Here is a 16447-nt window from a genome sequence, read left to right as displayed (position 1 = left end):
TTACAATTTTTTTATTGTATTTGAGTAATAAAGTAACTTGTCTTAGAGCTTGCTATACACAGAAGATGTTTTGTTGCACTGAAAAATTCCTTTCAGAAATTTGAATCTGACTTGAGCTTGAAAACTTTTAAGTGATGTAGCTCTTGATGTCTTTATTTAAAGTAAAATACCTGGAATGGTTAATTTTTCTTCCTAGCAAAGAATTTAGAGAACTACTTAGATGATTATGGTTGTTAAATCAAATGGCATTCAGATTCAAAGACTGGAAAATGTTACCGTATTGCTAGAGAATAGGTGATTAGTTAACTGCTGCAAACTTCTGATGAGATTAGTTTTACTCCGTTCTTCCATAAGGTTACTCATCAGCTTTATGGCGACTGCAATGCGTGTGAAGGCCACACTTTGAGAAAGTGCTTTAAAGTATAAGCTTAGCTTTAATTCTCATTGTCTTTGATAGGATTTTGACAGCTGTGTAAATGAGACTCTTTTCTGTATTAAATTGAAGTGCTGTAATATCAATGACCCTGTGCCCTTTTTTCAGTTAATTTTAGTCTTGTTAGATGCAGGGGGGGGGGTTGCCTGTGGGAGATGCTAGTAGCTGTTAGTAGTTTGCTGAAGTATACTTTTTTCTGATTAGACAATTGTCTGTCCCCATGACCTCCAAAAAATCCCATTTGTTTTTCTTCTTTTAGACAAGAGCATTGATCTGGACTCTTCTGTGTGTGCTCCTGGCAATATTTCCTTTAATGCCTGTTGTAGGAAGAGAACCAAACATTCCTATGGTGTAAGAACCACATCTTGTTCTTTAAACTTTTTATTTCCTTCTTTGATATTCAAAATTTAGGCTGCCTTTTGATATATGTGAGGAATTGTATTATTGAAAGCTGGCTAAGACAGGTATTGAAATTCAGAATTTAAATAACATGATTATAGAGACCTCAGTTATTCACTAATGTGAATGAGAATAGATTTTTAATTCTTTTGGCACATCCATTTGCTCTCTGCATTCTTCAGTAATTTTTTGTCAAGGGAAACATTTCTTGCAATACAAAAATTCACAAATTTTACATGAAAATGAAGGTCATCATTAAAGGAGGAGCTTCACTGGGGTGCAGACATGGTAAATAGCACTGACATGTGAATAAGAACATTTATTCAAAAGCAATTTACTTTATCTGAATTCCTCCATCTAATTTTGAATAATCTGTCTTCAAATAGTACTCTGTACCTAATGAGATATTCAGGGAAATAGAACAAATAATATAGGCAGAGCTCTCTTCTTCCTTGGTATCTCCTTTGACTCTTCTTTTTCCACTTCTGCTTCTCTGTTCTGCATTTTCCTTTCTGGTGTTGCTTGTCTGATTTTCTATAGTTGTTGATTTGCATCTTTTTTCTAGTGCATCTTTGTCGTCTGTCCCTCTCCTCTTGTGAGCTACACTTCCATCATACAAGCATTCTCTCGTATCTGGATGCAATTCAGGTGGTTGGCCTGAAAGCATTAGGCTTGTGGTATCATTGTAGTTGCTGCAGAGAGAGACTTGAATTGACCTTGACTGCAACAGCTCCTTCTGCTGTCTGGCAGAAGACACTGTGCCCCATCAGACCCAGGGTGCCTGATCCTCAGTAATACATGGGATTTGAGCTGTAATATATGATTGCAGATAGAATTATGAGCCCAGATATTTCCAAAATTATGGACATTCTGCCTCAGTATTTTTCACTGTGATTTAAATCTATTTATTGAAAACCCTTCTTAGTCTTGATGGTTGGGCACGTGAGAAATATTCAGGACTGATTTGCTTTGGCTGTATTACAATCTCTCAGCTGTATATACACGTGTATGTATTCTACTGGGCCAAACTCAGGGGTTTTTATTCTTTAGAACATTTGAGCACAGCTTAGAAATCAAAATGGAACTGAATTACTTTCAGATCTTCCTCCCTGATGCTTCTTTACATTCACCTTACCAAGGCTCTACATCTTCCTATTTATTCTTCTAATAAAATGTTGTACCTCTGAAACAGTTTGCGCCGCTCTGAACCTTGTCAAGGGAGTTTTGAAGCTGAAAATGCTTGAAGCAACAATTAAAAATATATGTGCATGTAACACTTCAGGATATTGAAGATAAGGAGATGCTGGGAGAGAAGATGCAGGAGGGAGAAATTAGAGTACCAGTGAGAAATAGGTGCATTTATTAAATCTGTTCTTGAGCAGTGGCACTGTATGTCAGGTCAGGACTTCTTCAGTACATAAACAAAACTTACATGGTATGAACAGGGACCTCCTGACACAACTCAGTCGTAAAAAGGAAACATACAGGAGTTGAAAGCAGGGTCAGATGACCCAGGAGGAACATGGAGATGCTGTCTGAATATGCAGGATAGGTTAGGAAAGCCAAAACTCTCCTGGAGTTGAATCTGGTGTGGGATGTAAAATACTACAAGACAGCGTACAGCAGCAAAAGGAAGTCTAGGGAAAATGTGGCCCTGCTGCTGACTGGGATGGGGACCTGGTGATGAAGGACATGGAAATGGGAAAGGCTGGGGCCTTCTTTTGCCTCCATCTTTACTGGTAAGACTGGCCATCACAAACCCCAGCCTTCAGACTGCTGAGACCTGTGGGGAGGTCTGGAGCAAGGAAGACATAACCTCAGTGGAAGAGGATCAGCTTAGCGTTAAACAAATTGGACATGCATTAGTCTGTAGACCCTGATAGGGGCACACCCAAGAGAGCTCTGGGAGCTGGCGAATCACTGTGATAATCTTTGAAGAGTTGTGGCGATGTCTGGTGGGAGAGGTTCCTGAGGACTGGAAGAAAGCAGATGCTGTCACTGCTATCTTCAGGAAGGGCAAGACAGAGGATCCAGACAACTACAGGCCAGTCAGCCTCACCTCAATCCCTGAAAAGGTAATTGAGCAACTAATCCTGGAAGCAAACCATTTTTAAACTTATGAAGGACAAGGAGATTGGCAGTAGTCAGCATGAATTTATGAAGGGGAGATTATGTTTGACCAAGCTGGTAGCCTTCTAAGATGAGAAGACTGGCTTGGTGAGCCAGGGGAGAGCAGTGAATGTTTTATTTTGACTTCAGCAAGGGTTTTGGTACTGTCTCTCATAATATCCTCATACGGAAACTGATGAGGTACAGGCTAGATCAGTGGACAGTGAAGTGGACTGGAAACAGGATTCACTGTCAAATTCAAAGGATTGTAATCCCAGGCACAAAGTCCAGCTGGAGGCCTGTCACTAGTGTACAGCAGGGTTTGGTACTGGGGCCAATACTGTTTTAACATCTTCATTACCGACCTAGATGACGGGATAGAATGGGCCCTCAAGTTTGTAGGTGATATAAAACTAGGAGAAGTGGTTGATTCATGTTGTGGTTTAAGCCCAGCCAGTAACTAAGGACCGTGCAGCCACTCAGTCATTCCCCCACCACCCAGTGGGATGGGGGAGAGAATGGGGGGGGGGGGGGGGGGGGGGGGGGGGGAAGGTAAAACTCGTGGGTTGAGGTAAGAACAGTTTAATAGAACAGAAAGGAAGAAACTAATAATGATAATAATAAAATGACAATAATAATAAAAGGATTGAAATATACAAAACAAGTGATGCATAATGCAATTGCTCACCACCCACTGGCTAATGCCCAGTTAGTTCCTGAGCTCCCCGCCAAGGCCAACTTCCCCCAGTTTATATACTGGGCACGACATCACACGGTCTGGAATACCCCTTTGGCCAGTTTGGGTCAGCTGCCCTGGCTGTGTCCCCTCCCAACCCCTTGTGCCCTTCCAGCCTTCTTGCTGGCTGGGCATGAGAAGCTGAAAAAATCCTTGACTTAGTTGTTGCTAAGTAGTGTTTATACGGAAAACATCAGTGTGTTATTGACGTTCTTCTCATACTGAACCCAAAACATAGCACTGTACCAACTACTGGAAGGAAAATTAACTCTATCCCAGCCGAAACCAGGACAATGCAGCAGATAGACGTGCTGCCCTTCAAAGGGACCTCAGCAGGCTGGAGAAATGGGCAGACTGGAAACTCATGAAGTTCAAAAAAGGGAAGTGCAAATTCCTGCACTTGAGCAGAAATACTTTCCATGCACCAGGACAGGCTGGGACCAGCTGGTTTGACCATGAGCCAGCGATGTGCCACTTGTGGGGAAGCCCAATGGTATCCTTGGCATCACCAGGATGATGATGAGGAAGATGATTATTCCTCTCTACTCAGCCCTGACAAGACACGTCTGAAAGTGCTGTGTCCAGTTCTGGGCTCTCCGGAAAGAAAGATGTGGACGTGCTGGACAAGGTCCAGAGAATGGTCATTAAGATGAGTAAGAGTTTACAGCATGTGTCACACGAGAGTGAGTGAGAGCTGGGACTGCTTATCCTGCAGGAGAGATTGAGAGAGCTGGAACTGGTTATTCTGGAGAAGACTTAAGAGGATCTTATCAATGGATATAAATACCTGTCTGAGGGAGAAGAGTAAAGAAGACATTCTTCTTGGTGTCCAGCGAAGAGACAAGAAATGGGCAAAAATTCAGATACAGGAAATTCCATTTAAACATATGAAAAAAGCTTGTTTACACTGAGGGAGGTCAAGCACTGCAACAGGTTCCCCAGAGAGGTTGCGGAGTCTCCGTCAGTGGAAGTATTCAACACCCTGCTAGACATGGCCCCGAGCAGCCTGCTGTACTTGGCACTGCTTTGAGTAGGTAGTTGGACTAGACTGATCTCCAGAGATAACTTCCAATCTCCATTCTGTGAGTGAGTAGCCTGCAACCATGTTCCTCTATTGGTTAGATAATTACTTGAAAATTGCTATTGAGATATGCCTATGAATATGAGGTGTTTGTACAGTTTTGTATTTATGTCTGAGAAAACACAATGAGTGGAGCAGTCGCAAATGGACATTTTTGTCAGTAGTCTTTCAGTGGAGATGCTGAGGGACAAGTGGAAGCGAGGACTGCGTCGTTTGGCTACTTCCATATCAAGGTTGTAGCATGACAAATAGATGCAAAAACTTCTGCTGCCTTTACAGTTCCTCTGCTTGCTTGATGACTGAAGGGAGACAATTGGAGGTGGTATCAGTATTGATCTTTTAGTGAATCATGTCTATTATTTTGGAACAGTGTCATTAATTAGCATATTTACTCAATAATGCCAGGCAGTATTTTTCCTGTGTTTATGTGATAAGTGACAATCTTCCCGTTAGTCTTGCTGTTGCATTTAAACAAAGCTATGTATTTGGTAGTAATGGTGGTGTAATTACCCTGTTAAATGACAAACCTTGAAACCACTAAGTTTACATCACAGGTCACTGCTACTATTTTGTTCAAAATATTATTTGGAGGTAATTGAAAGTACTAAAAATTACAGATCAGACACGTGGCCAAAATGGAGAGGTTTGTTTGGGTTTTTTTGGGTTTTTTTTTGCCACTGGCATCAAAGGAGCGTAACTGTATTTGTGGATGGCAAGCTTGTATAAAAAACAAAACAAAACCCAAAACTCCCCCAAAAACCAAAAACACCACCAACCCCCCAGGCCTCCCTCACCCCCAAACCAAAGAAATAACCAACCACTACAAACAAACAACAAAAAACAACAAAAAAGGCAACCCCCCCAAAAAACCAACCAAAAAAACCCCCAAACCACACTTGATTCTGGATTGGACTTTGTTTTTCTAAAGTTGGATGTTTAAGTTTCCTTAATGTATTAAGTCTTGATACTGTATTGAATTATTTCATCTTAGTGAAGAACACTTATATGAAAATTTCCTGAGCCTTTTTATGATATTTCCTGGGATTTTATTGCTCTCTTGTTTGTTTTTACAGAATAGGAACTGGTTTGCTGACTCTCTTGATCTCTTGCTTCTCATTGGTATCTCTTTGTAAAAACGAAAATAAGTACAGGAATAATGAAGATCTGAAAGTACTTTTTTATCAGGTCAGTTGCTACTTTTCGGTAATTCTGAATGTTAGAGGGTTTTTACATGCAAATTTTTATGTACTTTCTCAGAATGTGTTCCTGCCAAGGGTTCAATTTTCAAGAAGTAAATTATTGTTCCTAAGACTTTTCTACTTGAATATTTCAAGGGGACCATGTGCTCATGGTAATATGCATTTTTAAATATCATAATGCTGTGTTCCCAAAAAGCTTATCCTGTGCATATTTATGTGTATGGATACATAGATGTGCATACACATTTTGATGCTGTACTCAGAGTTTGACAGTTTGTCCTGCCTTCAGTCTGTGTGTGTAACTTCCAGTGACCTTGCAGGAATTGCACATGCACACTAAGCACAGGCTTGCTGGTTCAGGGGCTTCTTTCCAGCTTCTGGCTGTTGAATAACAAAGTGAGACTGATACTGAGCTGGTTTTTTGTTGGTTAAATCTTCTTTCAGATGAAAGATGAGATTTTTTTTCTTTATGGCTTCATGAAATAGGTAGATCTTTTCATAGTAGGTACTAATTAAGTTCTAGAGAGCCTTTAAGATTCTAACAATACCTTGTATGTCTGCTGTCCTCTTTTGTTTTTTTAAAACTTATTACAGGATAATGGTTTTATTTCAGGACCAGCTTTATTGGTTATGACTTACATGCTGGAGTTTCTTACTGAGCTAAGCAATGCATTCATTATATCACTGTTTTAGGTATGGAGCTTAAATTGGTTAAAAGGAGGAGGGGAAAGAATAATGAATGCTTAAGATGCCTTTACCTGAGAGCTCACACGTGCGTAATGTGCTGGTGGTTTCTCTTAACTTTTCCAGCTGAACTGTGGAAAAGAGGTATCAGTTCCTTTCCTAAGCATTTAGGACAGATATTTTCAGTATATACTCAGCAGTGGATTTCTCACTGGAATGCCTGAAAACAAATTGTACTGGATGGAGGAGTGAGAGGACAGCTAGGTGGGCATCTGGCAGCTGACTGACATCGACTTGCCACAAAACTGCTGCAGCATCTCATGTGGTGTAACTTCGTGGAGAAGTTCACAAATGATGATGATGATGATGATGATGATGATGAAATAGATCTGTAGTAAAAAGTAATGCCAGATTATTCTTGAGCCAACTTTAGAGAATTGGGAAATTCATTCACAGAGCCCTGGGATACTTAATTAGATTAAAATGTTCTGCCTCCTTGTTCAGGGAGTAACATCTTTGTTTTTCTCCCAACCTTGGAGAATATCATAAAGCTCCTCAAATTGCTCCTTTATCAGAGGATATTTTACAGTAGTGACATCTAATTACTAGTCTCTGTTAGATTTTTATTTTAAAAGCTTACTTGGGAATGGAAAACACGGGATCTACCATTCACACTGAGGGTAAGGAAAGGATTGGAAGGGGAGATTATTCAGACTTAGAGGGGGAAAAGGACATTACAGAGGCATTACCCATTTCTAAGTAATTAACTTGTTTTGAGGTTAGGTTGCATTTAGTTGCTTTGAAATGGACAGCAATACGAAAGAAAAACATTTGCCAGAAGACTAGTATTTCTGGGTGATTAATTTCCCTCGTTCTCCTTTTGTGTTTTCTTTTGAGTTGTTGTTGGGGACAGGGAAGGGGGTAATCTTCAAAAACGGTGGTTTGGAGCATTTTGAACTCCCAGGCAGTTTTAATGGTGTGATGAATCCTCTAGTCAGATGCAACAGACCTATTTTGCAATGACAGACTGTGATCACTTCACTGACATTCATATACATAACCACACATGATCAGGTTCCTGCTTTGCATCTGACAAGGGGTTTCTTATAAGTAGTTTTGGCAGCTCCCCCATATGTGGTTTTGGAGGCAGTCACTGAAAGTTATGCTCTCCTCTGATAACGTTGTTCCTTCCTAGACAGGAAACTAAGATTGATTGATGTTTCTTCATTTTGGGGAATGAGAAGATAGATTAATTTGCTACAGGTCTGTCTTCTTTGTGTGCCTTTTAAAGTGTCCAGCTGATGGTGCTGGTTCTCCTAACACTTTCTTTATGGGTTATCATGTTAAATGCTTCAGAGAGCTCCCAGCCAGAGCTGCTGGTGGAGAGGTGTTGGGACTGCAGATGTCACCCCTGATTTCTTTCTAGCTGTGACCTGTGGATGAGTGTTTCTCAGAGGCCAGCTCTTCATCCTTTCAAGAATAATCTCTGAACTTCAAAGAAAGTTGTGAGGGGGGAAAGAAGACAGATTCTTAGCTGGAGACCTCAGTTTGCATCTCCAAGTTGCTTCCGCTCTGTTCCACAGTCTTGGAGATGTTGGTGAAAGCTGAGAGCAGTTTAAACATTACCTAAACTGTGAACACAGGAGTCTCAAAAGCAGATGCTGAGCCCTTCCCTGGATGCTGGCATAGATCTAGCAGCAGTAAGTTGGGTTTACTAACGTGCCCAGGTCATCACAAGTCTTCCATGGCACAAGATACATTACAGGAGATGACACAAAGTGAGTGCAAGTGACTTCACCAGCGGCTAGGGGATAGCAGCGGGATTACCAGAGCTCATGATGCTAAAAGAAGTTGAAAAAATATATCAAAGGGGAGAGATCTGGCCTGAATACCACAAAAGCATCCCAAATAAACATCAGAGGTCTAAAGGGGCCAATTCCCTGAGCTTTTGGAGGCTTAATGCTTTGGCCTAGCTTATTGATGTCACACAGAAGTACAAGTTACACGTTCTTGTGGCCTGAAATTAAATAGAAGCAGCGGATACTGAGCACCCGTGAAACCGGGCCAAAAAAGGATGCTGACTGGCAGGTACCAGTAGGTATCACTGTGTCTGGCCGGGGAATGGCAGCTATTCATATGGTAAAAAGTGATGGATGTGAACACTATGTAGTTGCTTTGAACTAAAAAAAGCCACAACAGCAATTATACCTTGTAATGCAGTTTTAAAGCACATGTTTGCAAAGTACCATGCATGCTTGATTTGCCTCTTAGTGGAACTGCAGAATTCTGAATAAATAGCAGCAATTGAAAACTGGGCTCAAGCATTTTCTTGGATAATTGTCATCTTTCAAAAATAACTGACTGATGGGGTAATTTTCCTAAGGTTTTTCACATCTACTTGATGACTGAATGGTGTCTCTTGAATTAGTCAAGTAAAAGAAACCCTCTTCAGCTTCACTGCTTCTCCAAGGCAGAGGGCTCTGCTTGAGATGGTTCAGACAATTTCATTTGAACAGTCTGCTAAGATTGCAGCTTCTTTCCATCTCTTAAAATCCACCTCCAATCTGCTCTGCTGCTGCTGTCTCTTCGTACAGGAGCTGTGCTGTCCATGCAAAACTCTTGCTTTAACTAGCCTTCCCCTGCACCCTGTACCTGATCCTGCAGCAAAGCCAGAGGTTGTGCTAGTTCTCTGTGGTTGCTGTTTGAGGATAAGTGCTTCTTGAAAAACTGGGGGTGTATGGTTTCTGTGGTTTACATGAGTGTTTAAGTAACCAATCCTGACAGAAAGCTTATCATGTCAAATCAGTGATCCAGGGCACTTGTTTAAACTATTTTAAGATAGTACAAATAGACAATAATAATAATAATAAAAAGTTGTTTTAAAAAGCATAAATTGTAAAAAGCTAGAAATACTTGACACTACAGATCAGACTTCCTGTTACATTGATTCAGAGGATGTGTTTATGCAACTCTAAAGCATATTTACATATTTAGTATGGGATGGCAGAGATACATAGATTAATTAGGTGTTTTATTATCTGATTTCTTCTTTCTAGATGTTGAGTATTGCACTTTCAACATATGTTGTGAGCAGTACCCATGAGAGTCTTAAGAACAAACAGGGATTGCCTGTATTGAATCAAATTATTAGCTGGATGACTCTAGGTAAGAACATCTTCCCTCTCAAACTTGCATGCAGATAGTTTGTGGGGTTTGTGGTTGGGTGGAGGGCAGTGACATTTGTTTACGTCTTAGTTTTGTGCATATTCCTTTATTTGACTCCTAATAGTTCCTCCATGTGTTCACTATTCTTTCCTAAGTGAGTTTTTTTGAGGAATCTTAGTCTTCTAAATATATTACTTATTTGTACATTTGTAATACAATGCAAACAACTGATTTACAAGTAGCTTTATCTTTTGTTTTGAATATCCTGAATATCTTGAAGACCTCTTTTAGGGATATGATGGTATGAATTCCCTTTTTGTTTCACTTGGAGCCATATAAGGGTGATCTGAGATGTTCTGCAAGCAATCCAGTTGAGCATAAGAAAGTGAGGAAAGGTTGTTGCTGAATATCAATAGAAACTTGAAGTTGCAGCTGGTGATGGAGACCCTTGGGGTATGGAAGTGCTTTTCAGAGCTGCCTTGCAAAATACGTGTGAACTAATGATGCTAATGTATGTTTGATATCTGTTAGAACCTAATTATTAAAGAAAAAAAAACGATTTACAAGTCCATGGATTTTTCACCACTCTAAAATTAAAATGCCAGTGCCAGCAATAGATGCCCAGAGCCTGGAGAGGGATCACAGGTCAGCAGGAGAGCACCTGAAGAGCAGCACAAAGGAGTTCCAGCCACTCCAGCCAGAAAGTCAGCTTCATCAGGAGGCCCACTTAAATTCCTCTAGCATGGGGAATAAACAAGAAGAGTTAGAGACATGTGCATGCCTGCAGGGCTGTGATCTTACTGGCATCAAGGAGATGAGGGGGTGTCTCTGTCAAAGACCGGCTAGAGTGCATGGAGCTCTGCCTGGGGATGGATGAGGAGGATTAAAGGGAGAGCAGGGACAGGTGACATTATAGTGGGGGTCTGCTACAGGCCACCTGACCAGGAAGACCAAGTGGATGAGGCCCTCTATAGACAGATAGAAGCAGCCTCACATTCATAAGCCCTGGTCCTCATGGGGGACTTGAACACCCCAATATCTGTTGGAGGGACAACACAGCAGGGTATAAGCAATGCAGGAGGTTCCTGGAATGCATTATGACAACTTCCTTCTCCAAGTGATGGAGAAACCAATGAGGAGAGGTGCTATGCTGGACTTTCTTCTCACCAACAAGGAGGCACTGGTGAGGAATGTGAAGTTCAAGGGCAGCCTTGGCTGCAGTGACCGTGAAATGGTGGAGTTCAAGCTCATCCCTTAGGGCAGTGAAAGAGTGCACAGTAAGCTTGCTACCCTGGACTTCAGGAGGGCAGACTTTAGGGCCTCTTCAGGGATCTGCTTGGTAGAATACCATAGGATAAAGCCCTGGAGGGAAGAGGGACTCAAGAAAGCTGGTTAATATTCAAGGATCACCTCCTCCAGGCTCAGGAGCCATGCATCCCAACAAAGAGGAAGTCAGGCAAAAAGGGCAGGTTGCCTGCATGTATGAACAAGGAGCTCTTGGACAAACTCAAACACAGAAAGGAAGCCTGCAGAGGGTGGAAGTAAGGACAGGTAGCTTGGAAGGAATACAGAGAAATTGTCTGAGCAGCCAGGGATCAGGTTAGGAAAGCTAAAGGCCTGATAGAATTGAATCTGGCCAGGGATGTCAAGGGCAGCAAGAAAAGCTTCTGTAGGTACATTGGTGATAAAAGGAAGACTAGGGAAAGTGTGGGTCCTCTCTGGAAGGAAACAGGAGAGCTGGTTACCCAGGATATGGAGAACGCTGAGGTACTCAATGACTTTATTGCCTCAGTCTTCACTGACAAGTGCTCTAGCCACACCACCCAAGTTGCAGAAAGCAAAGGCAGGGACTGGGAGAATGAAGAACTGCCCACAGTAGGAGGAGATGAGGTTCAAGACCATCTAAGGAACCTGAAGGTGCACAAGTCCGTGGGACCGGATGAGATGTATCTGCAGGTCCTCAGGGAACTGGCAGATGAAGTTGCTAAGCCACTCTCCATCATATTTGAGAAGTTCTGGCAGTCCAGGGAAGTTTCCACTGACTGCAAACGTGGAAACATAACCCCCATTTTTAAAAAGGGAAAAAAGGAAGAGCCAGGGAACTACAAGCCAGTTAGTCTCAGCTCTGTGCCAGGCAAGATCATGGAGCAGGTCCTCCTGGAAGCTATGCTAAGGCGTATGAAAAATGAGGAGGTAATCAGTGACAACCAACATGGCTTCATTAAGGGCAAATCATGCCCGACAAATTTGGTGGCTTTTTACGACAGGGTTACAGCATTGGTGGATAAGGGAAGAGCCACTGATGTTATCTGCCTGGACTTGTGCAAAGCATTTGACACTGTCCCACATGACATCCTTGTCTCTAAATTGGAGAGACACGGATTTGATGGGTGGACCACTCAGTGAATAAGGAATTGGCTGGATGGTCACACGCAGAGTTGCGGGCAACGGCTTGATGTCCAAGTGGAGACCAGTGATGAGTGACATTCCTCAGGGGTCGCTACTGGGGCCAGCACTGCTTAACATCTTTGTTGGCGGCATGGACAGTGGGGTAGAGTGTGCCCTCAGCAAGTTTGCCAATAACACCAAGCTGTGTCATGCGGTCAACATTCTGGAGGGAAGGGATGCCATCCAGAGCAACCTTGACAGTCTTGAGAGATGGGCCTGTGTGTGAACCTCATGAAGTTCTACAAGGCCAAGTGCAAGGTCCTGCACATGAGTCAGGGCAATCCCAAGCACAAATACAGGCTGGGCAGAGAATGGATTGAGAGCAGCCCTGAGGGGAAGAACTTGGGGATGTTGGTTGATGAGAAGCTCAGCATGACCTGGCAATGTGTGTTTGAAGCCCAGAAAGCCGGCCGTATCCTGGGCTGCATCAAAAGAAGCATGACTAGCAGGTTGAGGGAGGTGATTCTCCCCATCTATTCCACTCTTATGAGACCCACCTGGAGTAGTGCATTCAGTTCTGGGACCCCCAACATAGAAGGGACATGGACCTGTTGGAGTGAGCCCAGAGGAGGGCCACGAAGATGATCAGAGGGCTGGAGACAGGCTGAGAGAGTTGGGGTTGTTCAGCCTGGAGAAGAGAAGGCTCCAGGGAGACCTTATAGCGGCCTTCCAGTACCTGAAGGTGGCCTACAAGAAAGCTGGAGAGGGACTTTTTACAAGGGCATGTAGTGATAGGACAAGGGGTAATGGCTTTAAACTGAAAGAGGGCAGATTTAGATTAGCTGTCAGGAAGTTCTTCACTGTGAGGGTGGTGAGGCACTGGAACAGGTTGCCCAGAGGTTGTGGATGTCCCATCCCTGGCAGTGTTCAAGGCCAGGCTGGATGGGGCTTTGAGCAACCTGGTCTAGTGGAAGGTGTCCCTGCCCATGGCAGGGGGGGTTGGAACTAGGTGATCTTTAAGGTCCCTTCCAACCCAGACCATTCTGTGATTCTATGAAATCAATTCAAGATTAATACAATTGATTGTGATCAGTGTGTATGTGAGCAATGCTCTCTTTGTAATGTAGTTTTCTTTGGAGCATTTTCCTTTCCATCATGCTTTCCTAACTCTTTGTAACCTGCTAAGCTAAGTGGGGATCACTGCGTGGATGAATTCCTTGCAGTTGTAAAGTCTATGAAATCAATGATGTCCTGCTTGGCTTACTTGAGCAGGAATTGAGGGTAAAGGTTATCTTTCTCTCCTATGTAAGGGTGAGATAAAAATGTTTTTCATCTAAGAGATGATTTGGGCAGAGAGGTCTAGAGTTATGATGAAAAAGTATATCAAAAATTCCCTTTGCTGTGGGTGATGTTTCTATGATAAAAATAAACCTAAGAGTGAAGTAAACTGTATGTACCCAAAAAGTCTACTTGCTACCATGGTAGTATTGAATATTTTAGCAAAGTCTTTCAGACTGGAAGTAATCATTTTAAGTGAATATGATATACAAGGTAGGAGCTTTATGTACTTGCTGAAGCTGCTCTACATAATTAAACACAGAACTAAGCAGGTAAAAAGCTAAGGCATCCAACAACATATCCTCAGTGTTCCTGTTGGAGAGAAATGCCTTGTCACTACCATAACCACAACTAGCACCTGCCTTGTCACTAGTATGTACCACAAATATGGCACCATAAGAATTAAGGTACCAAGGTCTACTGTAGCTTTTCCAAGGTTGATGGCATTACAGCTGGTCAAACTCCTCTTCATCTTTTTGCTTAGTTGCGGAAAAATGGCACTGTTACTTACTGAACTCTTATTTTGTACCTCTGTGTGTATTTATATAACCAGAAACACAGTTACCAATGTTTATTCATAATAACATTGATAGGATTATTATTATCATGTCAGTAGGATAATGAAACTTGTGAAGTTTTCTGGAAAATTGTTCCTCCCTCCCCAGCTATTCATTCTGATTAATATGAAGCCTACCTTGTTTAAAGTTTTAATTTAGGCCTAAAATTATTTTTTTGAAGAAAGACTGGTTTTTGGAGAATCAGGCAAATGAATTAGTGATGGGTGGGTCCCTGCAGGCCTGCGTCTAGCTGGCTTTAGCTGTTACACTGTATGGTTTGTGCAGTGTACGTTAACCACAAACACAGAGGTAAAACCAGGAGGCATAAAGTTAATCCAGCTGCTTCCCATGTTCTTCAGAACTGTCTCTATGTTAGCAGATATTTCTAAATGAATGTATATTATGTTTTAACGTTTTCATCAGTGGAAATCTATCATAGCAACTTGCCAAATTTTGAGGAATTTGGTGTGGCTACTGTCTGCAGGGGACATGTACAGAGATTTGTACAGGTCAGCCAGAAACCTGTAGGTCTTTTGTTGGTTAACATCTGATGTGTCACATCAGAGATGGAAGGGAAAGGCTAACTATTACCTACCAGCCACTCATCTGTTCTCATCTATGATTGCGCTCAGAGAGTGATACACATCTGATGTGTTGAGTGTCATTCAAAGAGGCCAGTTGCCGTGCTGAATTTCTTTGCAGCTGTTCTGACTTGCAGTGAAGTCCCTGGAGTTCCTCCTTGAGTTGGGCCTTCTTTAAATATAGAAAGCTACAAGTGATGCTGAAAGGCTGGAGCACCCTTGAAATGAAGTCACTTACTCTGTAATTGTAGCAGTGGCCAAGGCAGAAAGGCAGGAAATAAAATATACTGACCCCACATTTTAGAAACAGCCTCATCTTTATTTTGTTGATATGTTTACTATAAATACTAATGTATACTGTGACAATAAGCATCAGCGAGCACTTTCCATATATTAATAGTTTTATTTCTGTTTCTTTATAGAGTGATAATTAATTATGACTTTCTGTTTATGTAGTCTTTGAGTGATTCAGTAACGTGAGGGCACTATATCACAATGAAGAATCACACCAATGTTATTTGTCAGCACACTTCTTTATAAACACATAAAACTTTCATATTAAAAAAATCAGGTTTAAAGATTAAATCACAGCAATGCTTTTCCTTCTCTGTCTCCTTGCTTCAAGCACTGGCCGCTTTCCCTTTACTCTTCTTTGTCTTTACTTGCTTTCCCAGTAGCCCATTTCCTCTCTTCCCAGTTTTCCTCACCTCCTGCAAACTGTTGGGCCCTGTCCTCACCTGCAGAAGTTTCCCAGCTAGAGGAGTGTCTTTAGGGGTGGCACAGACTCTTCTAACCAGAGCTGACTGGGCAGTTGAGCAGCGGACTGCACTAAGGAGCAACATGCAACTCTTAAAATCGCACACCTGCATTAGAGAAATGCATTGCAAGTTGAAAGCAAGGGCATAAATCATGACAGATAGATCCCCTCTAGTTCCTTAAATATTCCTGTTTTAAAATTTTCAAGTAGAGAAGCTAATAAATTGATAGTTTCTGTATCTTTACTACCAGTATTTTCAGTTGCACCTCAAAATGTGGCAGGTTTCCTAATCTAATCCAGTGGAGCAGTGGCTCTGTAACCACGATCTTGGAGCTGCCAGAGGTCCTTGGGGCCATGGTAAGTGGTTCTCAGAGTAGTATTAAACAGTCAAGTTTGAGTGGTTTTTTCGAGTAGTGCTTCTGCATCATCTTAAGGACTTATTAACATCAGTTTGTGAGAAATTCTAAAAGCTGTGAGGTAGAAAGCCAGGGAATTAAAATTATAGAGAACTAAAATTACTTTTGTTAAATATTAAGCATTCCAAACATTGTTTTTTCTTTAGCAAAAGTAACTTCTGAAACTAGAAAGGCATGTATGACCGGTATTGAATTTCTGTACATAAAGTGTCAAGATTTGGAGAATGTTATCTTGTTACTGAGAATGAAATGTTTTGCATGTAGTGACTGGTGGATCTCTCTCTATTGCAGTTTCTTCCTCGGTGTTGCCGTTGCTGAGCCCCACATTTCTCTTTCAGCGACTGTTCAGCATATTGCTCTCCCTGATGTCCACCTACCTGCTCCTCAGCACAGGGTACTTCTTTCTTACTCTGTTTGATTGGTCTTACATATGAAAATCAAGGGCTAAATGTGAAACTGCTGAATCTCATGAACATTTCTGTTAAAGGTGTAACATGTGGTTCCAGCTGTAGTCTCACCATTTATCTCCTTGTTTAGTTTCCTAAACAAAATTTCAGGGGAACTTCCATATTCCTCCTTGTATTATCAACACTGTTTTGTTGAC

General features: G+C 41.8%; 1 protein-coding gene across 1 annotated transcript in view; it reads left to right on the top strand.

The window, feature by feature from the left end:
- PIGN (phosphatidylinositol glycan anchor biosynthesis class N) overlaps window positions 1–16447 on the top strand; it is a 110037-nt gene that overhangs the window by 71876 nt on the left and 21714 nt on the right. Inside the window, exons 18-21 of the mRNA XM_049823972.1 lie at window positions 693–784; window positions 5832–5943; window positions 9698–9806; window positions 16135–16237. Coding sequence (XP_049679929.1) covers window positions 693–784; window positions 5832–5943; window positions 9698–9806; window positions 16135–16237 — 416 coding nt within the window. The remainder of the gene's footprint in view (window positions 1–692; window positions 785–5831; window positions 5944–9697; window positions 9807–16134; window positions 16238–16447) is intronic.

Source organism: Accipiter gentilis, chromosome 20 (assembly GCF_929443795.1).
Source record: "Accipiter gentilis chromosome 20, bAccGen1.1, whole genome shotgun sequence".
Taxonomy (NCBI): domain Eukaryota; kingdom Metazoa; phylum Chordata; class Aves; order Accipitriformes; family Accipitridae; genus Astur; species Astur gentilis.
Note: the sequence above shows the minus strand (reverse complement) of the source record. Positions and strands in the feature narration are given on the sequence as shown.